This window comes from Arachis ipaensis, chromosome B3 (assembly GCF_059453495.1).
Source record: "Arachis ipaensis isolate K30076 ecotype BB chromosome B3, ASM5945349v1, whole genome shotgun sequence".
NCBI classification, from domain to species: Eukaryota; Viridiplantae; Streptophyta; class Magnoliopsida; order Fabales; family Fabaceae; genus Arachis; species Arachis ipaensis.
The window spans coordinates 71563784-71589854 of NC_142438.1; the positions used below are offsets into that span (position 1 = coordinate 71563784).

At 38.8% G+C, this 26071-nt stretch overlaps 1 protein-coding gene and 1 pseudogene across 2 annotated transcripts; one reads left to right on the forward strand and one right to left on the reverse strand.

The window, feature by feature from the left end:
- LOC107633150 (photosynthetic NDH subunit of lumenal location 1, chloroplastic-like) overlaps positions 1 to 5261 on the forward strand; it is a 30970-nt pseudogene extending 25709 nt beyond the window's left edge.
- A 1427-nt stretch (positions 5262 to 6688) lies between these two features.
- Positions 6689 to 14487, reverse strand: LOC107630518 (protein MEI2-like 5). Of its 2 annotated transcripts, none has more exons than XM_016333682.3 (13): positions 14031 to 14487; positions 12990 to 13048; positions 12758 to 12901; positions 12227 to 12672; positions 10734 to 10892; positions 10514 to 10630; positions 10230 to 10381; positions 9692 to 9783; positions 8254 to 9208; positions 8084 to 8168; positions 7926 to 7994; positions 7613 to 7792; positions 6689 to 7415 (listed from the first exon to the last, which is right to left on the reverse strand). In XM_016333682.3, exons 2-13 carry the CDS (start codon positions 13018 to 13020, stop codon positions 7365 to 7367), a joined length of 2481 nt encoding a protein of 826 aa, XP_016189168.1. In that variant the 5' UTR covers positions 13021 to 13048; positions 14031 to 14487; the 3' UTR covers positions 6689 to 7364. The 2 variants fall into 2 exon arrangements, with proteins under 2 accessions (XP_016189168.1, XP_016189167.1); XM_016333681.3 differs by having other exon boundaries at positions 12990 to 13102; positions 14031 to 14442.
- Between the last annotated feature and the right edge of the window lie 11584 nt (positions 14488 to 26071).

Below are 26071 nucleotides of genomic sequence, written 5' to 3' on the forward strand. Positions count from 1 at the left end.
GAGCAAAAAAAAATTAGAAAGAAAAAGAAAAAGCAAGCAAAAAAAGCCAAAAGCTCTTAAAACCAAGAGGCAAGAGCAAAAAGCCAGCAGCCCTTAAAAACCAAAAGGCAAGGGTAATAAAAAGGATCCCAAGGCTTTGAGCATCAGTGGATAGGAGGGCCTAAAGGAATAAAATCCTGGCCTAAGCGGCTAAACCAAGCTGTCCCTAACCATGTGCTTGTGGCGTGAAGGTGTCAAGTGAAAACTTGAGACTGAGCGGTTAAAGTCAAGGTCCAAAGCAAAAAACGAGTGTGCTTAAGAACCCTGGACACCTCTAATTGGGGACTTTAGCAAAGCTGAGTCACAATCTGAAAAGGTTCACCCAGTTATGTGTCTGTGGCATTTATGTATCCGGTGGTAATACTGGAAAACAAAGTGCTTAGGGCCACGGCCAAGACTCATAAAATAGCTGTGTTCAAGAATCATCATACTGAACTAGGAGAATCAATAACACTATCTGAACTCTGAGTTCCTATAGATGCCAATCATTCTGAACTTCAATGGATAAAGTGAGATGCCAAAACTATTCAAGAGGCAAAAAGCTACAAGTCCCGCTCATTTAATTGGAGCTATGTTTCATTGATAGTTTGGAATTTATAGTATATTCTCTTCTTTTTATCCTATTTGATTTTCAGTTGCTTGGGGACAAGCAACAATTTAAGTTTGGTGTTGTGATGAGCGGATAATTTATACGCTTTTTGGCACTGTTTTTAGTATGTTTTTAGTAGAATCTGGTTACTTTTAGGGATGTTTTCATTAGTTTTTATGTTAAATTCACATTTCTGGACTTTACTATGAGCTTGTGTGTTTTTCTGTGATTTCAGGTATTTTCTGGCTGAAATTGAGGGACTTGACCAAAAATCAAATTCAGAAGTTGAAGAAGGACTGCTGATGCTGTTGGATTCTGACCTCCCTGCACTCAAAGTATATTTTCTGGAGCTACAGAACTCAAAATGGCGAGATTCCAATTGCGTTGGAAAGTAGACATCCCGGGCTTTCCAGAAATATATAATAGTACATACTTTGGCCGAGTTTAGATGATGTAAAAGGGCGTTGAACGCCAGTTCTACGCTGCTGTCTGGAGTTAAACGCCAAAAACACGTCACAAACCAGAGTTGAACGCCAGAAATACGTTACAACCTGGCGTTCAACTCCAGAAAGAGCCTCTGCACGTGTAACATTCAAGCTCAGCCCAAGCACACACCAAGTGGGCCTCGGAAGTGGATTTATGCATCAATTACTTACTTCTGTAAACCCTAGTAACTAGTTTAGTATAAATAGGACTGTTTACTATTGTATTAGACATCCTGGGACGTTTTGTTCTTAGATCATGGGGGCTGGCCATTCGGCCATGCCTGAACCTTTCACTTATGTATTTTCAACGGTAGAGTTTCTACACTCCATAGATTAAGGTGTGGAGCTCTGCTGTTCCTCAAAGATTAATGCAAAGTACTACTGTTTTTTTATTCAATTCAACTTGTTCCACTTCTAAGATGTTCATTCGCACTTCAACCTGAATGTGATGAACGTGACAATCATCATCATTCCCTATGAACGCGTGCCTGACAACCACTTCCGTTCTACTTTAGATTGAATGAGTATCTCTTGGATCTCTTAATCAGAATCTTCGTGGTATAAGCTAGATTGATGGCGGCATTCATGAGAGTCCGGAAAGTCTAAACCTTGTCTGTGGTATTCCGAGTAAGACTCTGGGATTGAATGACTATGACGAACTTCAAACTCGCAAGTGCTGGGCGTAGTGACAGACGCAAAAGGAGGGTGAATCCTATTCCAGTATGATTGAGAACCTCAGATGATTAGCCGTGCTGTGACAGAGCATTTGGACCATTTTCACAAGAGGATAGGATGCAGCCATTGACAAGGGTGATGCCTCCAGACGATTAGCCATGCAGTGACAGCGCATCGGACCATTTTCCAGAGAGGATAAAAAGTAGCCATTGACAACGGTGATGTCCTTACATAAAGCCAGCCATGGAAAGGAGTAAGATTGATTGGATGAAGACAGCAGGAAAGAAGAGATTCAGAGGAACGAATGCATCTCTATACGCTTATCTGAAATTCTCACCAATGATATACATAAGTGTTTCTATCCTTATTTTCTATCTATTTATTATTTATGTTCGAAAACTCCATAACCTTTTGATATCCGCCTGACTAAGATCTACAAGGTGACCATAGCTTGCTTCATACCAATAATCTCCGTGGGATCGACCCTTACTCACGTAAGGTTTATTACTTGGACGACCCAGTGCACTTGCTGGTTAGTTGTATCGAAGTTGTGAATGAAAAACAATTTATTAAGACGTGCGTACAGAATTTTTGACGCCGTTGCCTAAGATCACAATTTCTTGCACCAGCCTACGTACATGCATATCTTCTCATGAATAATATCAAACCTTGGCGTATCAATCAACACACGACCGGCGCCAAACGACAAGCAAGACATTGTTGCGCGCTCGCACATCACTACCTCTCCCCATTGTTCACCAATCTCACGAAACGTAGCTTCAGACCACGTATGTAATGGAACTCCGATACACTCAATCCATACTCGTCTCTTGTCACAATGATCATGCTCACTCCAGCGTCCTACTCGATTAAAAAACTTCAAGAGATTAGTCATGTGGATAGTGAGCGCCTCGTCCACACTGTGTGTACTATCAAAAACTAACAAGGCTTTGTATGCTCCCAATGCACAAACCTTTACGACTTTAGGCCATTCCGTTCGAGCTACGGCACTTAATAACTGGAAATCAATGGCCTGCATAGTACTTCCAACAATGCTCCGCTTCAACCAAGCCCAGTTATTCTCTACCATCGAAGCCTGGATTATCCTTACCCCCGAGCCCTTTCCGTCCTTCAGCAGACTACTTGCGTGCGGATCACTTACATTTTCCAAAGCTTTGCTTCCACCCGGTTGGCTCTCAGTCGGAACCATTCTTAACCCTCTAGCAACCACTCTATCTCCCAAAGAACAACCATGTTCGATCTGAGATTTCCCCCCTTCGATCTTCTTTTTGTCTGGTTCTCTCCTGGTATCTGCATTTTCCAGTGTCCTCTTTCCTTTAGACATGTCCCTCCTGTACTTAGCCTCCCCTACGAAGATCTCCTTCCCCCGTAAGCACAAGCGATTCATTTCTGAAATTGCTTTCAAAGCACCACCTTTTGTGGTATATCGGATGAAAGCAAAGAGGTACACCACTCCACTTCTGGAGAGGTAAATGTCATTAATCCTTCCTGTCCATGAAAACAAACCAAATAATTCTTGTTTCGATATGTCTACCGGTAGCCTGTCTACAAAAACGGTGAAAGAATCCTGTTCCAGTCGAAGATACTCATCTCGGTTCCAAACCCTCGGATCTTTATCTAGAAGTTGTTATCGCAACCCACCCCGTCCGATGGTTTCCCACCTCCCTCTCTCTCACCCTCTCTCGCCCTCTCTCATAACCCTATTCCCTAATTTCTTAAAGTAAGTGCCCTCTCTCATTCTTGCATCATTGTTTCATCAATGACATACCTCTTATCGACTTTCATGATATATTGAAAATATTTCTTGTATCGTTGCGTTATCAGTGACATATTTTATCTCGAAATGTATGAACTTACTAAACACTGGTACAGGATACCTATACAAAATATTAGTCACTCTTTTCAATATTTAAGGATCAATTCTTTCACAAATTATACCTTTTAGTTCCTCAAATAATATTATAAAAGGAACAACAATATCACATAGATTTTCACAAATAAATCTTATACCTTCAAGTGTCTGAAAAAATAATTGACCATTATAATATACTTTTAAACTAACTCTATTATTCATTATTTTTTCAGTAACTTTTTTTTTTAATAAAATAGAACAAAAAGAACACTAAAAAAATGAGAATGAAAAATATAGTAAAAAAAAAGAACCACAGAATGAACGCGAATTCACATTCCCTAACTCATTATTTTTCCTCACAAATTACCCCGACCGTATATCAAATCGCTCCTACTAGACATAAAATCACAAGGATTGCTAGAGGGCCAGCAGAATTTGTGATGTTTAGCCATCAATTAGTCATCATCAATATTTTCAATGATGTGAGATGAGATCTAATAATATAAGATTAATCATTTTTCCTTTAATAGTTAAGTGCTGGCCAACTTTTTCAGATCGAAGGTTAGTGCTTTGAAGATATTGTTATTGAATGTGTTTCGTGTTTTGAAGATATTGTTCTCGTCATACTCTGCAGGTGATTATGATTGTGTTTTTTTATGCTCTGTTCAGTATTCTACTGTTTTGTGGGTTGTGATTATTTTGTATAGTGATGTGCTGCTTTGTGTTTTGTGATTAATTGTGCTTGGATTGTGAGTTTGTGACTGCATTTCTGGAGGTATGTGTAGTTAGAGAATTAGCGCCAATTACTTGGAAGGTGAGTTTGCATGATAATCCAATCCAATAGAAACAGATATATAGATAATGTTTCCAAAGAGTGAATGAATGAATGATTGTCCTTTAATCTGTAGGAATTTGACTTCATGGCTCATGATTCTGCATTCAAAGATAGATACCTAAAGTTGCAAAATGTGAGGGTGAGGTTCATACCAACTGAGAAGAAAGACATCCGAGATATATGGGTCCCATTGGAAGAGGTGATGTTGCTGCATATTGTTGTCTACAAATCTTTATACACACTATTTTTATTTTGATATTCAAAAAAATAATTTGTACATTTAAGCAGGTTGTATCGTTTTTGGTCAAACATAGATAGATATGCAGCACCAAATCAAAGACTAACAATATATGACATGCCGGAGGTTTGCTTTCACTGATTTTTATTTCTAATCTGAAAGAACTAAATATATGATCATGATGAATTAAAGATAATTTGAGTTCTGAATGGCAGAAAACGGTAAATGAAAAATATTACTATTCATTTGAATATGTGCTTACTTCTCCAAATTACTCAAGTGCCTCATTTGCAACAATTGCTATAGGAAATGGTAACTAACCTGCCATACAAGCAAAATCTCAGTGTTCCATAAAGTAACAATAGACTCAATCAATCATGTCTAATGCTAATGCTAACTAATAAGGTGCATTGATATGTGCAGGAAGGTACTACACGTTAATTGTGGGAGCCGATGAGAGGCGATGGAGAAGATATCGAGATCAGCTCAAAGTGGTGGCGGACTCCTTTCGGCTTCTTGGCATCTGAAATTGAACTGCACAATTCACCACCTGTTCTAATTTTTCTACAGATCAAGTTTATATCAAATTTTTCTTCTCATCTCATTCATGCGTTACATGTGTATATAAACTACATTGTTGTGCTTTTTGTGCTCATTTTTTTAATTCAATGAAGGAATAGATGAATTGAATTAACTCAATAAACTAGATGAATAAATAATCGAATATTTGTTATTAGTTTGGTTAATTCAATGAATTTTTTTTATTGTGACTATTTTAATGAATTCAATGGTAATATAATGATTAGTAAATGATAAATTGTTAATAATTGATAAGGTCAAAGATTGTGTTAGATTTTAATTGATATAATATTTTAAATTTAAAAGATTTTAAAATTTATGTTAAATTATAATTATATTTTAAGTATTTATTTATAATTTATTAGACTACAGTTAAATCGATTAAACAGTTAAATCGTACTTACGCGCTTCGAATTGTACTGTACGTTTTTACTGCACCTTCTTCTTCTTGCTGCACGTTTCTATTCCTCTTTCTCTTCTTCTTCTTTTCTTTCGTTTTTTTTCTCTATTTTCTTTCTTCGATTTCCATTGTTTTCTTCACTGCACCTTCTTCTTCTTGGTACACGTTCTTTTTCATCTTCCTCTTCTTCTTTTCTTTCGTTTCTTGCTTTTTTTTTTCTCCTTCTTCATTTACGTGCTTTTCTCTTTGTTTTCTTTCTTCGTTATTCTCGATTTTCATTATTTTTTGACATCAAGCTCTGAAATCGTTTTTGAAGAAGAAGAAGCAGTAGTAGAAGATGAGGAGGAGAAAGAAAGAGTTCTGAATTATGCATAAGGTGTACTTCAACGAATTTTGGGTGTATTTTTTAAATCCTTTGGATGTAGTTTTGTAATTCTTTTGGTGTATTTCTATAATCTTTTGGGTGAATTCTGGTGTATTTCTGTAATCCTTTAGGTATATTTTTGAAGTTCCATTATCTTCAAATTTGGTAAGAAACTCGTTTTCATGGAAGAAGAGTCGTTCATAATGCATGATGAGTAGTGCGCTTTAGAAACAGGAAGTGGTTGAATAACATGCATTTATTTACTCTTGAATGTGGAAGTATAATGCATATATTTTGTTGGACTTGTACCAACTTATAAGACTTATAAGCCAAAAAAACTTGTATGTGTAAATCCTCAATTGATTAAACCAGTAAATAAGTAACTAACTATTCGAAAACTGATCTGGTTTCAAAACCTTGCGATTTACTCCACTCTGGAACCGTTTGTGCATGAACACGTCATTAAGTTGGCGGAGTTGAGTCGAGTTATAATTTAGAATGAAGAAATTTTTTCCGGGACCATTTAGAATGAAGGAAAAATAGAAAGAGTTAACTGAAATAAATGTTAAAATAAAATTTAATTAATTAATTAAACCAAGATATTCCAGAGGTTTTCGCATAAAAGCGCACTTTTATACACGTCGTTTTCAACAGTAGCGGTACATTATAGGCATTTAGAAACAAGTGGTCTTATTTCTCCCTATACAATTTCGTTGTGTACCCCATGCTAATAATTTACCAACCGACTCTCACTCTCAGACCTAAATAAGCTCTAACCATATTGACATTTTTTCAAAAATAAAAACAAAATCCCTAAAAAAACAAACCCCGAAATGGCCCCCCGCCCCCCAAAAAATAAAAGAAAAAAGAAAGCACATGATGAGCAAAACAAGTGAGACACCTTCCCTAGAATGAAAACCAGATTTGCTCAAATCTTCAGCCCTTGGTCTCCACCATCAACATAAGTTACCTGTGAAGCAAACCAGTCAAAATGGTCCAAGCTTCTTATAGCTTGGTCGCAAAATACTCCTTAAAATGACTATGATACAGAATCTACACCCTTTAGTTATATTTCCTAAATATATGCAGAACCAGTGACGCGCCTGCAGAAGTTTACATTAACAGCAAAAGGTTTCGTTTTATGCAATTCTGCAGATATGATGTTAACTTGTCTCAGCTTACGGGATATCCGACCAATTCTGCAGATATGATGTTAACTTGTCTCAGCTTACGGGATATCCGTCCTTCGTCGGACTCCCAGCAAAATCACTTGACGGCTCAATCGGCTTAAGTGCCTGAACATTCCAAAATGTTGGAGGGAAGATGCTCTTGTATGATCTACAGTACATATGCACCCACAGCAGTTAGATATCCATAACTCCATTTCAGGAGAAAATATATCCAAACGATAAAATTATGACGACGATGCAAAGCAACTAGTTCCAAATATCAACCTCATGAAGAGCATCGCATCGAAGATTAAACAAACCAGGTATTTATTTGTTTACTGGGTACATAGTAGTCGATAACACTACCTGATCACTCGTCTCGGGACCCTCTGAGTGGAAGAGAATTGGGCGGCAGCGCTTGTCTTCATTCATCAAACTTGAATTTTGGAAATGGCTCACAAGTGCAGTCTTCCCTTGTATTCGAGCATATGCCAAAGATGCAACCTTTTCACTATTAAACTTCTCCCATTTCTTCCCATTGAATGTCTGAAAAATCAAACAAGTTAGTGAATCTACCATTTGAGGGGGATTCTTTAATAGATTCTACGATATTATCATTAAATGCCAAGTAATTTTATTGAAGATGGATATGAGAATCAGTAGAGTTGATGAAACCTACCTCATAGAATGGAATAATAAGAGCGGGTGACAACATGTTGATAAATGCATATCCCACATTGCATTTATTCTGCAATTACAAACAACAATAGAAAATCAGCTTCTAGATTTCGAAGAAAGCTGTACATAATTTAAAACTTGTTCAAGCAAAAAATGTACCTTAAAGTCAATTGGGAGATAGAGAAAATCATATGTACCCCTGTGATTTTCATCAATGGCAGCTAATAACATTTTTGAAGTGTACCTGCAAGTTATCAGCAACTAATGAATCATCAAAGCATCCAATGTCACAATAGAGGTCAATAAACAGCCACCAAAGTCAATCATACTTATTTGGAATATTCTTTATCATTAATGTAGTCCTTGTATCTTCACCACATTTAATCTTATCCAAATCAAGCTGGAATTGCTTCTTGCTATCAACTTGGCTTTCATTGTTCTCAATCCATCTGCTCTGAGAACGGTCGGTCAAACTATCCATGATAGTAGGTGGTAGTCCTGCATATGGACCACTGCCCAAAAACACGGGGCTAAGCCTAGGAGAAGATCTCATTCTAAGGTTTGATGAACCGTTCTCAGAAATATTTCTCGGAATAGTAATGCCAGCATTAACAGACCCACTTGTTTTAACCATGTAATTTCCATCAGTGTGCCCCAGACCCATGCCTCCATAACCAACATTATTCATGATCGAAGTTTCAGGTGACTCAGGAAAACCAAAGTGCCTCTCTAGTGGCAAACCTGATGGAGCAGAACCAACATGATGATCGTTATGATGATGGGATGCCCCAACGTAGGAAGTACTTTGACTTGAGTATGGGAAGCCATGCCCCTTGCCATTTGATGTAAATGGATGCACCGCAGCTGGTCTTGGCCAAGCTAAAGGCTTATTACGCTCTGAGTAAAGGGTTGGACTTCCCCATAAAAACTGTGCCCCAGACAAGGTTTCCATCGAAGATTCATTTGATTTTGATGTTGATGGACCAAACAAGGACAAAGATCCACGATATTGGCTGAATTTTGGCTCTGGAAGTGAATGTGACTGAAAAGTAGTTCCTTGCGTTGAATTCATACTGGTAAAAATGTGCTCTCCGTGATTGCTCCTTCCAAAGTCCTTGCCGATAGTTGCACCCTTCACAGTATTCGATACCTGAGGTTGCAAAATTGAAGCCAGCCCTGGCAAGTGGCTACCAGTTGTTGGGCTCATGATCCTAGAGCCAGGAGAATGACTGATCGTTTGCATAGAATTCTGCTCGACAGGACTAGTGAACTGCATCCAGTTACCTGTAATAAAAGCTTTATCAGCTTAATTCAACAACAGACAACAGATGGAAGAACATCATAATTAAGACTTAGTTCGGTAAAACTTTTACTTTTTAAAAAATGTAGCATTTATGTTTGGTAAATCAAATTAAAAATGACTTTTAATAAACACAAGCAACCACAATTACATTTAATAAAACAGCTTTTTAAATTTAAAAATACTATAAAAGACATAAATTTAAGTGTTAAATTTGAAAATTAGTTAATATATGAGGTTATATTAGACTTTTAAATTTTGAAAAACACAAGCCAACTTTGAAAAGCTCCACCTTAATTGCTTTCAAAAGTATCCCCATCTTTTAAAAGCTACAAGCACAAGCACATGGTCTTTTTTATTTACCAAACACAAAATGAGGAGCTTGTGCTTTTAAAAAGCACAAGCACCTCTTCAAAAAGCTTTACCAAATCAAGCCTAAGTCTGCAAAGAAGATCACAAGAACCTACCTGGTGGAGAGTTGGCCACAGGTGAACCCACTTGATACCGAAAGTTCCGAGCTTCATCTTGATCAAGCTCTTGATTTAGTTGGAGCAATAAACTAAGAGGCGCAAATGTTATCAATACTAGATTGATATATAAACATAAATGCTAGAAAAGAAGGCAGCAAAAGTTTTGAAGTTCAAGAAGCAACCGTTAGTGGTAAATTTTCTATCCACAATATAAATTTACAAAGCTAATTTTACAATAATTCAATGGCTAAAAATATTAATTGGGCACTTTATGCTATTATCCAAGCACCATGCTAAGCCAAACAGACAAACACTTATTAGCAAAATCATAACATTTGAGCCACTCTGAGAACATTAAACTATATCCAAGTACCAACAAAGATAAGCTAACAGAAAACACATTCGCCAAACCATAACTCTGTTCAACAATGATATGTTAATACATTGCATGAAATTCAACCAAAAGTAAACAATGAATATCACAAAATAAAAATAAAAATCAACCAAAAGCATCTCAAATAATTGGTGTACGCACTTTCGACGAGCTCCTCCAGGCCGACTAGGCTCCAGCTTTATCCGTTTACCAGCTATGTCACTTCTATTTAATGATTTTAGTGCTGCTTCTGCAGCTCTGACATCATAATATTCAATGAACTTATGATGCCTCTTGTGAGGAGTTTCCCTTATCTGCAAAGATATTGATCATTAAAAATAAGGTTATTTTTAGTTAGAGAACTAAAAAGGACACAGAAACAGAGGCACATCTACCCACATCTCAATAGATCTGACAATAGCAGTTCAGAAAAATAAAAGAATCACCTCTTTGACTTCTCCATAAGCCCCAAATATTTGACGGAGGTCTTCATTTGAAACAGATGGATCCAAATTGAAAACCACCAAGGTTCCTTGGTTGATATCCTTGTCTGATGGGTTATCCTGGGATGTGCAAGAAAAGAAAGCAAGTACAAGAATGTCAAGGCATTCAATTACTAAGAAAAACTTAGGACGACTGTGAAGTAGGTTAAGGAGAATATAATACCTTTGGTATTGAGAAATGTATGTCAAGTTTCCTGCGACGCAGAGGTTTGTTTTGTAATGCACGCATAGCTGTTCGAGCAGCACGGATGTCATAATAGGATATCATTACAAAACCCCGATGTTTACATGCAGTATAGAGGGTTCTAATATCACCATATTGCTGGAAAATAATATAAAATCACAATTAACAATTCTTACAGCAAAAATTTTGAATGATATATCAGTTAATTAATTAACCCTTGATCAGGGATAATGAAGCACATTTAATGTGTTCCAGAAACAAATTGCAGCCACTTGTTTCTATTTACAATGTTTAAAATGTATACAGAAAAATAATGAGAAAAGGCCCTTCCTACCTTCCACAAATATGCACACATTTGGAACTAAGGATTCACATCTGAAATTAAAACTATTTTAAGGCTCACATTAGAACTTTCTAAGGAGTCATGTCAATATAGATTTAAGTTCATGATTAACTCTATTCGTAGAAACATATCAAGTATTCAAAAAGTAAAATTAATTTACAGTTATAAATACATAGATACAAAATTCACAGTAGTTGTGCTGTCATATATAGGGTTCAGCACAATCTTGAGACATGAAAGTCTATAACAACAAAATCCTCCCCCCAACATGATTTATTTTATATAGCACTTGCTTTCTTTGAGACAAAGAAGCAACTGTGTTACAGTTCAGAATTTTGAGCAATATATATTTGACTGAAGAAAGAAAAAGGTATGGCAAAAGCTTTTAATTTTCATCTTCACAGGTAAACTACTTTCCTTCTTAGTCCCACAATGTTGATTTAACTTTTGGGAGACTTGCACTTCATTGAAAGGGGAAAATGCAAGCAAAATTCACATTACAATTACGCAATTTGTCAATTAATCATCTCCATGCCTTCCTCCTTAATCTCCCGTCAGTAGAGAGTTTCTAACTTGTAGCCACAAACACCAAAACAACCAATTTATTTTTAACTTAGCATATGCCCGCCAAAAGCTATTCATTAAGCTTAAATACTATACTTTATGATAATTTAGTTTAATTTAGTTCTAGATCTTTACTTTAGATGCTATTCTCTCTCAACTTTGATTTTGAAAGAAGCACTGTCGTAGCATCTTTTGATTTAATTATTTTTCCTGACGAAAGCATCTAATTATCTTGCACTCTTTTTGTGCATATTCTTTAAAAATGTTCATTTTTTTCTTTTCCTTGAAAAGGTTTCAAACAAATAGGAACTTAGACTATACAAATAGAATATACTATTTTTCATTACTTGGAACCTCATCATTTCAGAAGTCCGAACAACTCCAGAAATAATATCTACAGTAAATAGTTTTAAATTCTAAACAATTTTGTCTTGTTTACATAATTTTGTTGTTAACAAAGATATCCAAATGTCAAGACCAACAAAGTTGGCATACTATTGAACTCAACAAGCAAATAAACGTACATACAAAATTGTCTATTTAAATCAGACTACCTTATACTAACCTCAAAAAGAGCTCTCAGCTCTGAATCCTCCACGTTGCTGTTAATATTTCGGACAAATAGCGTTCGAGAAGGATGCTCTCCATATGGATGTTCTCCAGCAACAGTTCCAACACCATTAGGAAAAGAATAATGAGGCAAACCATTGCTAACAACACTATCGGAGAAGTTCAATTTGGACATGCCCGCACTGAAACCATCCTGATCAGGATCTAGATCCATATCTCCAAAAAGATCATACTCTTCCAAGTCCTCAAGAGAACCAGGTAAACCACTTAGATCAAAATCATCCATTATGCCGGCCAAAAGCTCCTCTTCATCATCAGGAAGCGTGGTTCCCACTGCATGAGCACCGACACCTTCTAATGAACCCTTGTCTTGAAGCTTTTCAAAGCCAGATGAGATGTCATCAACAGATTGATAACCATTTTCAGTATCATTTATGTTCACTGCAAGTTGGCAAAAAATGGGTCAAAAGGTTTTTCTATAATATGGAGTACAAGACTAAAGGTGCTGTAAAAAAATATGGCATACACTTTTCGTGTGGAAGAACAGGTAATGAACTGGAAAAGAGACTAGCATCAGATGACGCATGGTATGAATCAGATCCAGATGAAACCCCCCGTGCACTGCACCCCACTCCTCTAGGTATATTTATGGATGCAATCTTTGAAGGACCTATTTGTAATAATAAAATAAACAATACAATTAGTTCAACGTAGAACTCATTATGGTAACCAAAACAGAAATGAATTTAGATAATTACCCAAAGATGAAGGATCAAAAGACTGCTTCATTGCATCACCCTTCTGCTTCAGTCACAGACTAGTAAGATATTACATCAATTAGTGTTTGTCTTGATCAGGAAAATTAAGATCCCTTGCAATAGATATGGCAACCACCACAAAACTTGTAAAAAGCTAATCACACCAAGATTGGGAATATTCTATTTTCTACTAAATAGAGTTTGGAAGTTTCATTGTTTTATTCTTTCCCTACCAATGCAGACATTTTAGGAGGGGCAGAGGAAAAGCGGTATGTTTCCATTACCCGAAAATCACAATAGGTACATATGTATGAATTTCCCTCTAGTACAATAAAAAAGTGCAAGCTATATCCAATTACACAAACCCAAGCTCCCCTCAAGAATCAGCAGCAGCTGAAGCTGCATACCATGATTAAAGATCAATCCCCATATAGATAGCACAAAAAAATAAATAAATAAATAAATAAATAAAGAACAAAAACTTTTTGAACAGTTTTCAGCACAAACACAAGATTCTGCTTCAATATAAAAAAAGTGAGTGAGGGGAAAATAATATATTAAAACTAGAAAGGCCCCTTGTAGTTAAACTCGAGCTGCCAATTCTTCTCTCTCTCTCCTTTTTCCCCCCATTCGGAAAGAAAATAGCATATCAAGGGATGCTCGAAAATAAAGTATTAGCGGTTACCAACACCATTTAATAAAGCAGGTGATCGCAACAATAAAACCAACCCAAATTAGTGCTAAATAAACAATAAATAAACAAAATATTTTTGTCTTGACCAAAGGGTAAAACAACCCTTCAAACCAAAACCCAAAACCAAAAATTAAAAGTACTTTCAGAAACCTTAGAGTTCAGAATAACCATGAAAGAAATCCCTTCAATCATTATGAAAATAACCGCTGCACTCAAAGAGCAAATTCAACTTAAAAGCGGGCTATAATCGAGCGGTTAATTTCAAACAACAAAAACAATTAGGACTCAGAATTTGGAATTGGAAAATCAGAGAAAGAGTGAATCAAAACGGAAACACGCGAATTTACCTGAAATTCGAAGGGTGCAACAGTCAGAAAACCCTAAAGCTTACGAATTTTAAAAACCAGAATTGGTATTTGAGGGTCTAGGTACCTAGAAACTTGTCTCTTTAGCCCCTAAAAAACCAGAATTGGTATTTGATATATTTCAAGAAATTTGAGAGGAGAGAGGTCGGAAAGAGTGAAGAAGAGAAGCTGAGTTTGAGTTTGAGTTTGAGAGTGTGTCTGCGTGCGTGTGCGTGTTTCATGCAGAGTATGGTTTGTGATGTGAATTGGTTGGGGGAATCTTTTGGGAGAGGGAGAGAAAGGTGAGGAGCAAGAGCATAGCGATGATTGGCGCCTGACCCTGACCCGAGAGAGAGAGTGTGTGTGAAAAAGGAGTGGAAAATGGAAAATGATTGATTTGAGAGACGAGAAAAGTGTGGTTCGGTCGAATGCGGAGCATTTAAATGTATTTAAGCATAATTTGAAGTCCGGAACCCCGATTTCGGCATTTTATTACACCACTGCCAGAAATCTATTATGATAGATCATTTTCTTTCGTAACTTTTTAAAATATAAACTTACTTAGGATAGTGTTCCGGGGCTTATCTAGAACTGGATGGTTGGACTTGAATGAGAGATTCAAACGCTAAAAGAAGGTGGTCTCCAATTTGTTTTACGTCGAGAAGCCGCCGTTCGAGTTGTGTGTTCTAAGAGATGGAGGGTGATACCTGCAAAGACACTCCGATGCCTAAGTCAGCATGTGGTTAAACAGGTTTAGAATGTATTGAAACTTAGTGATACTTGAGGAGTGTCAGTGTATTTATAGTGGTGAACCAATAACCACCGTTGGAGTAGTGCCACCTTTTTAGGTGGATAACTGTCCCTTTTATCTAGAAATTGTTGGGATATAGCTTCTAGAAGTGGGTTGAGAGATTTTAGGGGCAGTTACTTATTTTAATAAGTGTTATCTGCCAGCTATCTCTTGAACCCGACTTCTTTGAAAAGAAGTATGTGTTGAGTCTGACCTCTTCTGAAGAGGTCAGTGAATAACGAAGGCCAATCTTTGGATTGAGCCTTTTGGTGTATTTGAACCTGGGCCATAGCGTTGGGTCAGGGTAGGAACAGGCCCCTACTCGAGTCCAATCTCTTTTACTTATGAGTTGGATTCGAGTATTGAACTCGGGTCTGTAGCTGATGTGATTTTTAAAACCGACGTGATTTTAAATTTCTTAACCGCCAAAGTCTAATCAAACGTCGCGTCTGTTAGGGTTTTCGCATTTACACGTGGAAGCAGTTACATTGGTAACAGTGCGTTTCTTTAATGATCGCGTCAACTTACCCTTATGCCCATGCCGTGTTATAAATACTTTTCCCTCTTTAAACGACTTGTTTTTGGCCAAGTCCTTTTTCTAGAACTGATTTGTATAACTCGTTCTTTCCGAGTTTTTTAAGGCTTGTAGGCTCTGTATGAGTTTTAGCACATCTTGCTTAACCAAAGAATATTTCTTGTCCTAGTTTCGTATAACTCGTTCAGTTCGAGTTGTTTTGAGGATACATGACTTGTTTTAATACAAATCACCTTTCTAAAACTTATTCTGATTTCTTACGACTTGTTTTGATACAAATCGTTTACTTCAAAAATCTTGTCCTTAGGTTGTTGTGAATGCTAGAACAAATTTTCTTTGAACAACTTGTTTTTGTGAAATTGTTCCATTTTATACGACTAGGTCATTTATTCGTAGAGATAAGATCGTGGGCTTGAGATTTTGTACGATTCATTCGTGAGGGTCGAGTTGTTAAATCGTATTTATGCCTCGAGGGGCATATTTGGTTAAGTTACTTTTGTGACTTATTCTAAACACAACTTTTTCAACCCGTTTGGCCCGAGCTGTTTCGAGGTGTTTTCTTTCCAATTCGCATATGTAACTTCTTTCCACCAATTGATTCCTCGTCGCTTCATCCAAGCGATTTCTATATGATCGGCCTGTGATTTTCGCGGTTTATCGAGCTTCAATTGGTGTGTGTTAATTGTAGAAAATCATTTTTCATAAGAAATTATGGGATCTCCTTATATTGGAGGTGTGTCGCGACCTTGACAGTTTTTCACCCTTGAAGTTAGACACTTTGTAGTAGCCCTTTTCTAAGATTTCAGCAATCTTGTAGGGTCCTATCCAGTTTGTTGCCAGTTTTTCTTCGCCCGACCTCTGTAACCTGATATTATGTCTTATCGGGATGAGGTCATTTGTGGCGAACCTCGTAGCCATCCTTTGTCTCAAAATCTCTTTTTCTTATTCGAGTTTTCTCTCGAATTTCTGAAAGGAGATCGAGCTTTTCTTTTGAACTTGAAAGTTACCAACTTCCTTGTAGAATTTCTCAAAGCCTCTTTTCTTATCTGAGTTTGCTTTGGAAGGAGATCGAGTTCTTCTTTTGTGCTCTGATATCATTGTAGAATGTTGTCTTTGGTTTTTAATAATTTTGGACTTGGCTCTCGTAATAAGCCAGTGCCCCTACTCGAGGTCGAGCTTCATAAAGTCGGACTTGAGTATTCAGTCATGCCATTCTTGAATCTTACTATTTGTTGCTGTTTCGGGGGTTACCTGAAATTGGAGGTCGATCTCGGATGAGATCTTCTGTACTGGTCGGAGATGGCGTGTCCGGCTGGCTGGTGGCGGCTGGAGCTGTTGTGTCTGACTTGTTGGACTTGCTGCACTGCTGATCCTTGGTCACCCGAGGGTGGGGGGTACCTGCAAGAGACTCCGATGCTTAAGTTAGCACGGGTATTAAGCAGGTTTTTTGTAGAATCAGAGTATGAGTTATACCTGGGTGCTCCAGTGTATTTATAGTAGTTGTAGAGTGACCTTTTTAGATAAGATAACTTAGTTATCTTATCTTATCTTATCTTTTGGTGAGGTCAGCTTATCTTCAATGGAACCGACCTTATCTCTATAGGCTTGGACTGCCTTTGGATATGGGTCATATTCCTTGAGTTGGGCCCATTTTTTGGGCTTTCCTGTCGATTTGGCCGAGCTCTTTTGGGAAGAGATCGGATAGTCTGACCTGAAGAGGTCAGTCGCTTTGTCGCCGATCATCCCGGGTCGGATAACTCGACTCAGGGTATGAACAGTGCCCCTGCTCGAGCTCGGTCTTTCTTTTGGAGGTCGAGTCTTGGTTTTAGGACTTCGATCCTTCTCGGGTGAAGCCGAACTCGAGCATTTTGTCGACTTCCTCTTTTGTAGAACCTTTTTGAATGTAGAACGTTTTCCTCTAAAAGCGCGCGCTTTTGTATTAGCGCCTTGTTATGGGGAACGTGCGAGGGTTTAATGCCCCAATTAATTTGGCATTAATTGCCCCGTTTAACTTCTTTATTTTTGAACTTTACACTCAGGAAACAGTTTCTCTTCTTCACTCTTTCTTTGTAACTTCTCCCTTTACTCTCTCGCTTTCTGTTTCTGGCTTTGAGTCCATAGCTCCTTCCTACGACGCTTGCTTTGTTGCTGTTTTCGTGGAAGAGGGGTGATTCTGGATTTTGCCTTCCGTTTTTCTGCTTTCTTTTGCAGCTTTTCTCCCATTTTCCAGGTTTGGTTCTTCTTCCTTCCTTCCTTTACGCCATTTATTTTGAGAAAGTTTTTATTTTGGCTAGAGAAAGTTTGGATCTTTCTGCCTTTACTTATGCCTGATCGTGGTGTGTTCTGTAGTTTTTTTGCCTCTTTGCATGATTTTTCGCTTTTCCTGTTGCTTGCTGTTTTTATGGCTTCTGCCTGTTGTTAGTGCTTTTGGTTTCGAAACTTTGAGTGATAATTTTGTTTGATCCTAAAAAAGGAAGTATCTTTGACGCTTTCTACTTGTCGTGCTTTGATGTTTGGGGATGCATGCTTGTTCTTTACTGATAAACTGTAGGAAGATAGTGGTTTTGATGACTTTCTGTGCTTTTTGCGTTTTGTCTTTTTCCTATGAAAATGCTCGCTATTTAAGGTCTTATATTCTTGTTTGAGAGATGCTAGAATGTAAGCGTTAGTTTTTTCTAGATGAAAATGATGAGCCCGCCTTTCCCTTGGAATGCAAAAAGATGTGAGAGTGTCCAGATACACGTAGGAGATGTTGGATGAAACTGAGCGAGCTTTTGTGACCGTCTTGGAAGAACACTGGGGTCAACCTCCCATCTTGATACAAAGAAATTTTTAACCAATTCTTCTCTTCTTCAAACCGAGCTGGGTATTTTGCGTTCCTGATTTTCCTTTTATTATTTGTTTATATTGCTTGTAAATGCCTTTCCGACTTGCAGCTTAATTTCTTACTGTTGTGTTTTATTTGCAGAGGCAATGAAGAATAATGAATCCATGAAGGCTTTTAAAAGAGCACAGAAGGCGACTGCTGCTAAAAACATCTCGGTCAAGGCGGCCAGGGAGGGATCTTCCCAAGTGCGTGTGAAGCCGTCCATGCCAGAGTTCTCCTGGGGCGAGGAAGGTGATCCCCACTCCTCGAGTTCGTCTGGCTGACCCTCCACCAACTTCTGCCGCTCCTTCTGGCACTCCTCCCAATAAGAAACAAAAAACGGCTGAGCCTTTCAACTTTGATGCTCCCAACTTCAATGAGATCGAATTTGTGGATCAGCAAATCGGTCCCTACGGTGCTCTTCCTATGGACGATGTGTCTATCCTTCGCCATCTGGAATTTATGGCTCGAAACAGTGTAAAAATGGCGTATATGGGGGTTGCTTTGTACCGAACTGCTCAGAATATTCCTCTCCATGCCACCAAAGAGTTTATGGAGGAGACGAAGCAGGAGTTCGATCGGATGAAGGGCCTTAAAGAGGAGCTTGAGGTAAAGGTTGCCAAGTTGGAGAAGGATTTGGAGAACGAGAAGGCAAATTCTCTTGCTTTGGCAGCTTCTGTGCGGCTGGCCGAGAACATGGCACTGATGCATAAGGATAGCTACGTTACGTCTTATCGGGAGGTGATGCGTCTGAGGGGGGAGCTGGAGAGTGCCCGAGAAGATTACTCTGAGCTTCAGGGTCATCTCGTTGGCAGTGTAACTGCTGCTTACGAGAACCTGAAGGAACAAGTTCGGGTTATTGCTCCCGAGGCCGACCTTAACCTCTTCAGCCTGGATAACATTGTCAGGGATGGCAAGATTGTCCCTGATGACGAGGATGATGATGTTGAACCTCCCCCTGTGTCCTCTGCCAAAGTGTCGACTTCTTCAGCTCCTCCGGTTGTAGCCGATCCGGATTGCCAGATTCTGAACCAGGAGGATGGAACTGTGGATGCTGTGCCTATTCAGACTCGCCCTCCTTCTCCCCCTAATAATGCTGCCAAGAAGGCTCCCGATGTTTGCTGATTTCTCTCTGAACATTTGTGTAGCTAGCCCGGCTTGTGGGCTTTTAAACTCTTTATTGTTTTGTTAACTGCTGACACTTTCTAGTCGCTTGCCTAGCAACTTTTATTTTGGAAAACAAAGGTAGCTTTCTAGCTTTTTGAGGTAGATTTTGCTGGCCTCTGAAGCTTTCTAACTTTTGTAGATTATATCACGTTTTTTTGCATTTATCTTGGTATCTCTTCTGGTTTTTGAGAGTGTTGGAATCTTGCGGCTCAGCCTCTTTGAATTGCTTTGTACTTATTGTTTGTAGCTTGGATCCTTTGAGGTTGTGGCTGTGTGGGCCCAACTTGTTTTTCGGTTTTCTCGCTTTTGCTTGTATGTTTAGCACTTTCATAACCGATTTCTTTACGTTAGTCCTCTTTGCAGTTATTTTTGTAGTCCTCTCTTTTGAATCTTTGCCAGATCTCTTTTTAAGGACTACTTTTATAACTTGGTTTTTGTAGGAGGCCGACTTCTTTACGTCGTCCTCTTCTAAGTTATTTTTGTAGTCCTCTTTCTTGGACCTTTGTCATGTCTCTTTCAAGGATTACTTTTATAACTTGTTTTGTAGGAGGTCGACTTCTTTACGTCGTCCTCTTCTAAGTTATTTTTGTAATCCTCTTTCTTGGACCTTTGTCAGGTCTCTTTCAGGGATCACTTTTATAACTTGTTCATTGTAGGAAACCGACTTCGTTATGTCGGTCTCTTCCAAGTTATTTTTGTAATCCTCTTTCTTGGACCTTTGTCAGGTCTCTTTCAGGGATTACTTTTATAACTTGTTCATTTTGGGCTGACTTTGTTATGTCGGGCCCTTATAAGTTAAAGTAATCCTCTTTAATAGGGTTGGCCATACCGCTTTCCAGGGTTTACTTGTAACTTGGGTTGACTTGGTCCGACTTCTTTACGTCGGCCAGTCTTTAAGTTATTATTTAGCAATCCATAAGACCTCGTCAGGTTCTTTTTCGGATCACTTTCGATAACTTCTTACATTATTCTGTGTTCATCTTTGCCGATGTGTAGAAGGTGGTTGCTATCTTTAGATTGTCTTTTAGGTGAATCGCGTTTTCAGCTTTATCGGACGATTGTCTTTATTGTGATCGTGCAGTGAAGTTGCTTTTCACTTTATGCCGATCTGTTGCTTTATAATCGGACGATGAATGCTTCAGATTAATGCATCTTGAAAACTTGTACAACATCTAAAATATATTTTATTAAAGGAAAGTGCAAATATATCCATGTGGGAATTTTTCATCCCTTTAAGTCGGATAGTGTCTGAGTCTCAACTTGGTGCCTCATTAAAAAAACTTTTCAGGAAAAAGAGTGCATCCAGTAGTGAGATCTTTACTTTTTTTAGCTGTAGTACCTTCTTAGGTTGCAGGCGTGCCATGATCTGGGAAGCTCTCGTCCATCGAGTTCGGACAGTCTGTAGTAGCCCTTCCCAAGTACTTCCACGACTCGGTAGGGTCCTTTCCAGTTTGCTGCCAACTTTCCTTCTCCTGGGCGAGTTGTTCCAATATCATTTCGGATTAGGATGAGATCATTTTCTGCGAAACTTCTCGGCACTACCCTTTGATTATATCTGGAAGCCGTTCGACGCTTTAGTGCTTCTTCCCTGATCTGAGCTCTTTCTTGGATTTCAGGTAGTAGGTCGAGCTCTTCCCTTTGAAGTTGGAAATTTGCTCCCTCATTGTAATGAACCACTCTAGGCGATCCTTCCTCAATCTCTACTGGAATCATTGCCTCTATTCCGTATGCTAACCGGAAGGGGGATTCCTTTGTGGTGGAGTGTGGCGTCGTTCGATACGCCCATAGAACTTGTGGAAGCTCTTCTGCCCAAGCTCCCTTTGCGTCTTGTAATCTCCGTTTTAACCCGGCCAATATGACTTTGTTGGCAGCTTCAGCCTGTCCATTGGCTTGCGGATGTTCCACGGAGGTGTACTGGTGTTTTATGTTTAAGTCGGCTACTAACTTTCTGAAGCCTGCATTTGTGAATTGAGTGCCATTGTCTGTGGTGATAGAGTGTGGAACCCCGAACCTTGTGACAATGTTTCTATATAGGAATTTCCGGCTTCTTTGAGCAGTGGTGTTGGCTAGGGGCTCTACCTCGATCCACTTTGTGAAATAGTCTACCCCTACTATGAGGAATTTAACTTGTCCTGATCCCTGGAGGAAGGGTCCGAGAAGATCAAGTCCCCATTTTGTAAACGGCCAAGGCGAAGTTACACTGATGAGCTCTTCTAGCGGGGTGATGTGAAAGTTGGCATGTTTCTGACATGGTGGGCATGTCTTTACAAATTCTGTAGCTTCTTTCTGTAGAGTTGGCCAATAAAATCCCGCCCGGAGTACTTTTTTGGCGAGAGCTCGTGCTCCGAGATGATTGCCGCAAATGCCGCCGTGTACTTCTTCTAGCACTTCCTTTGTGTTGTTGGTCGGTACACATTTTAGTAATGGTATTGAGATCCCTCTTTTGTACAGGATGTTGTTTATGATAGTGTAGTACTGTGCCTCCCTTTTTAACCTCTTTGCCTCCTTTTCTTCTGTGGGGAGTGTTTCTGTTTTGAGGTAGTTAATTATGGGGGTCATCCATCCTTGGTCCTGACTTGTTACGGCTAGGACTTTTTCCTCTTCCAAGATTGACGGGTTCTGTAGCATTTTCTGAATGAGGCTTCTATTGTTGCCTCCTGGTTTGGTGCTGGCTAGTTTCGAGAGTGCGTCAGCTCGGCTATTTTGTTCGCGGGGTATGTGGCGGATCTTATATTCCCTAAGTTGTCTGAGCTGTCCTTTGGTTTTATCCAAATACTTTTTCATGGTGGGATCTTTGGCTTGGTAGCTCCCTGTTATCTGTGAGGTGACTACTTGTGAATCGCTGTAAATGTTGAGTTTTTGAGCTCCAACCTCTTTAGCCAGCTTCAAACCAGCTAATAATACTTCATATTCCGCCTGATTGTTTGAGGTCGGGAACCCGAATTTAAGAGAGAGAGATCAACTTGGGCTCCTTGGTTGCTTTCTATTATCACACCTGTGCCGCTTCCAGTCTTATTTGAAGAACCGTCCACATAGAGATTCCATTCTGTGGGGATTTCCAGGGCATCTGTTAATTCTGCGATGAAGTCGGCCAGATACTGTGATTTGATGGCCGTCCGAGCTTCATATTGGAGGTCGAACTCGGATAACTCGATTGCCCATTGTAAAATTCTGCCTGCTAAATCTGTTTTCTGCAATATTCCTTTTATGGGCTGGTTAGTTCGAACCTTAATTGTGTGAGCCTGGAAGTACAGGCAAAGTCGTCGAGATGTTAGAACGAGAGTATAGGCAAACTTTTCTATTTTCTGGTAGTTCAACTCGGATCCCTGTAGCGCTTTACTAATGAAGTAGACAGGTTGTTGCCCACTTTTGTCTTCTCTGACTAGTGCTGAGGCTATTGCCCGGCTTTCTACCGCGAGATATAATATGAGCGGTTCTCCTTTTCGTGGCCGAGATAGGATAGGTGGCTGGTATGCGAAATTGTTACGCTGAGGTTGTAAAATTTGTTGTTCGTTCTCTCCCTGGCAATTGCGCCAAAAACTGGTGCACAATACCATGATCCAAACATAACTTCACAACTTCGCACAACTAACCAGCAAGTGCACTGGGTCGTCCAAGTAATAAAACCTTACGTGAGTAAGGGTCAATCCCACGGAGATTGTTGGTATGAAGCAAGCTATGGTCACCTTGTAAATCTCAGTCAGGCGGATATCAATTGGTTATGGAGTTTTCGAATTATAATAAATAAATAGAAAATAAAGATAGAAATACTTATGTAATTCATTGGTGAGAATTTCAGATAAGCGTATAGAGATGCCTTCATTTTTCTGAACTACTGCTTTCCTGCTGTCTTCATCCAATCAGTCCTACTCCTTTCCATGGCAAGCTTTCTGTAAGGGCATCACCGTTGTCAATGGCTACATCCCATCCTCTCTGTAAAAATGGTCCAAATGCTCTGTCACGGCATGGGTAATCATCTGGAGGTTCTCGATCATACTGAAATAGGATTTACTATCCTTTTGCGTCTGTCACTACGTCCAGCACTCGCGAGTTTGAAGTTCGTCACAGCCATCCCTTCCCAGATCCTACTCGGAATACCACAAACAAGGTTTAGACTTTCCGGATCTTAGGAATGGCCATCCATGGGTTCTAACTTATACCACGAAGATACTAATAACTCGGACTCGGTCCCCTGTATTAGATATCTAAGAGATACTCATTCTAGCTTGGTGGCATGTAGAACGGAAGTGTTTGTCAGGCTCGCGTTCATAAGTGAGAATGATGATGAGCGTCACATAATCATCACATTCATCATGTTCTTGGGTGCGAATGGATATCTTAAAAGCAGAATAAGTTGAATTGAATAGAAAATAGTAGTACTTTGTATTAAATCATGAGGAACAGCAGAGCTCCACACCTTAATCTATGGAGTGTAGAAACTCTACCGTTGAAAAATACATAAGTAAAAGGTTCAGGCATGGCCGAGAGGCCAGTCCCCAAAACGTGATCAATATGATCTTAAGATGACTAAAAATCATATGATGATCCGAAGATGTCTAATACAATAGTAAAAAGTCCTATTTATACTAAACTAGCTACTAGGGTTTACAGAAGTAAGTAATTGATGCATAAATCCACTTCCGGGGCCCACTTGGTGTGTGCTTGGGCTGAGCTTGAAGTTTACACGTGGAGAGGTCATTCTTGGAGTTGAACGCCAGTTTGTAACGTGTTTCTGGCGTTCAACTCTGGCTTGTGACGTGTTTCTGGCGTTTAACTCCAGACTGCAGCGTAGAACTGGCGTTCAATGCCCTTTTGTGTCGTCTAAACTCGGCCAAAGTATGGACTATTATATATTTCTGGAAAGCCCTAGATGTCTACTTTCTAACGCAATTGGAAGCACGCCATTTTGAGTTCTGTAACTCCAGAAAATTCACTTTGAGTGTAGGGAGGTCAGAATCCAACAGCATCAGCAGTCCTTCTTCTACCTCTGAATCTGATTTTTTTTGCTCAAGTCCCTTAATTTCAGCCAGAAAATACCTGAAATCACAGAAAAATACACAAACTCATAGTAAAGTCCAGAAATGTGAATTTAACATAAAAACTAATGAAAACATCCCTAAAAGTAACTAGATCCTACTAAAAATATACTAAAAACAATGCCAAAAAGCGTATAAATTATCCGCTCATCACAACACCAAACTTAAATTGTTGCTTGTCCCCAAGCAACTGAAAATCAAATAGGATAAAAAGAAGAGAATATACTATAAATTCCAAACTATCAATGAAACATAGCTCCAATCAGATGAGCGGGACTTGTAGCTTTTTGCCTCTTGAATAGTTTTGGCATCTCACTTTATCCATTGAAGTCCAGAATGATTGGCATCTATAGGAACTCAGAGTTCAGATAGTGTTATTGATTCTCCTAGTTCAGTATGTTGATTCTTAAACACAGCTACTTTATGAGTCTTGGTCGTGGCCCTAAGCACTTTGTTTTTCCAGTATTACCCCCAGATACATAAATGCCACAGACACATAACTGGGTGAACCTTTTCAGATTGTGACTCAGCTTTGCTAAAGTCCCCAATTAGAGGTGCCCAGGGTTCTTAAGCACACTCTTTTTTTGCTTTGGACCTTGACTTTAACCGCTCAGTCTCAAGTTTTCACTTGACACCTTCACGCCACAAGCACATGGTTAGGGACAACTTGTTTTAGCCGCTTAGGCTAGGATTTTATTCCTTTAGGCCCTCCTATCCACTGATGCTCAAAGCCTTGGGATCCTTTTTATTACCCTTGCCTTTTGGTTTTAAGGGCTATTGGCTTTTTGCTCTTGCCTTTTGGTTTTAAGAGCTTTTGGCTTTTTCTGCTTGCTTTTTCTCTTTTTTTTTTTCTATTTTTTTCGCCATTTTTTTTTCTGCAAGCTTTGTATTCACTGCTTTTTCTAGCTTCAAGAATCATTTTTATGATTTTTCAGATTATCAAATAACATGTCTCCTTGTCATCATTCTTTCAAGAGCCAACATATTTAACATTCATAAACAACAACTTCAAAAGACATATGCACTGTTCAGGCATTCATTCAGAAAATAAGAAGCATTGTCACCACATCAATATAATTAAACTAAGTTCAAGGATAAATTCGAAACTCATGTACTTCTTGTTCTTTTGAATTAAAACAGTTTTCATTTAAGAGAGGTGATGGATTCATAGGACATTCATAACTTTAAGACAAAGTTACTAAATACTAATGATCATGTAATAAGACACAAACATGGATAAGCACTTAACATAAAGAGAACGAAAAACAGAGAATGTAAGAACAAGAAATGAGTCCACCTTAGTGATGGTGGCGTTTTCTCCTTGAGGAACCAATGATGTCCTTGAGCTCTTCTATGTCTCTTCCTTGTCTTTGTTGCTCCTCCCTCATTGCTCTTTGATTTTTTTTTTAATTTCATGAAGGATGATGGAGTGCTCTTGATGTTCCACCCTTAGTTGCTCCCAATAATTGTGTGGAGGAAAATGTATCCCCTGAGGTATCTCAGGGATCTCTTGATTTGCAGTCAAATGTTCTACCACTGAGCTATAGATCCTTGATGGAAGCTTTTGTTTTCCCTTTTAAAAAAAGCTATGCTTTTACCACACCAAACTTAGAATATTGTTCGTCCTCGAGCAAAAGAAGAAAGAATAGA

Excerpts from the sequence above, each read along its gene's own strand:
- LOC107630518 (XM_016333682.3), bottom strand. The coding sequence starts at position 13,020 with ATGAAGCAGTCTTTTGATCCTTCATCTTTGG. Across the intron at positions 10,382-10,513 it reads CTTATGGAGAAGTCAAAGAG|ATAAGGGAAACTCCTCACAA; the intron begins GTGATTCTTTTA and ends ATATCTTTGCAG. Across the intron at positions 9,784-10,229 it reads CCTGGAGGAGCTCGTCGAAA|TTTATTGCTCCAACTAAATC; the intron begins GTGCGTACACCA and ends TGCGCCTCTTAG.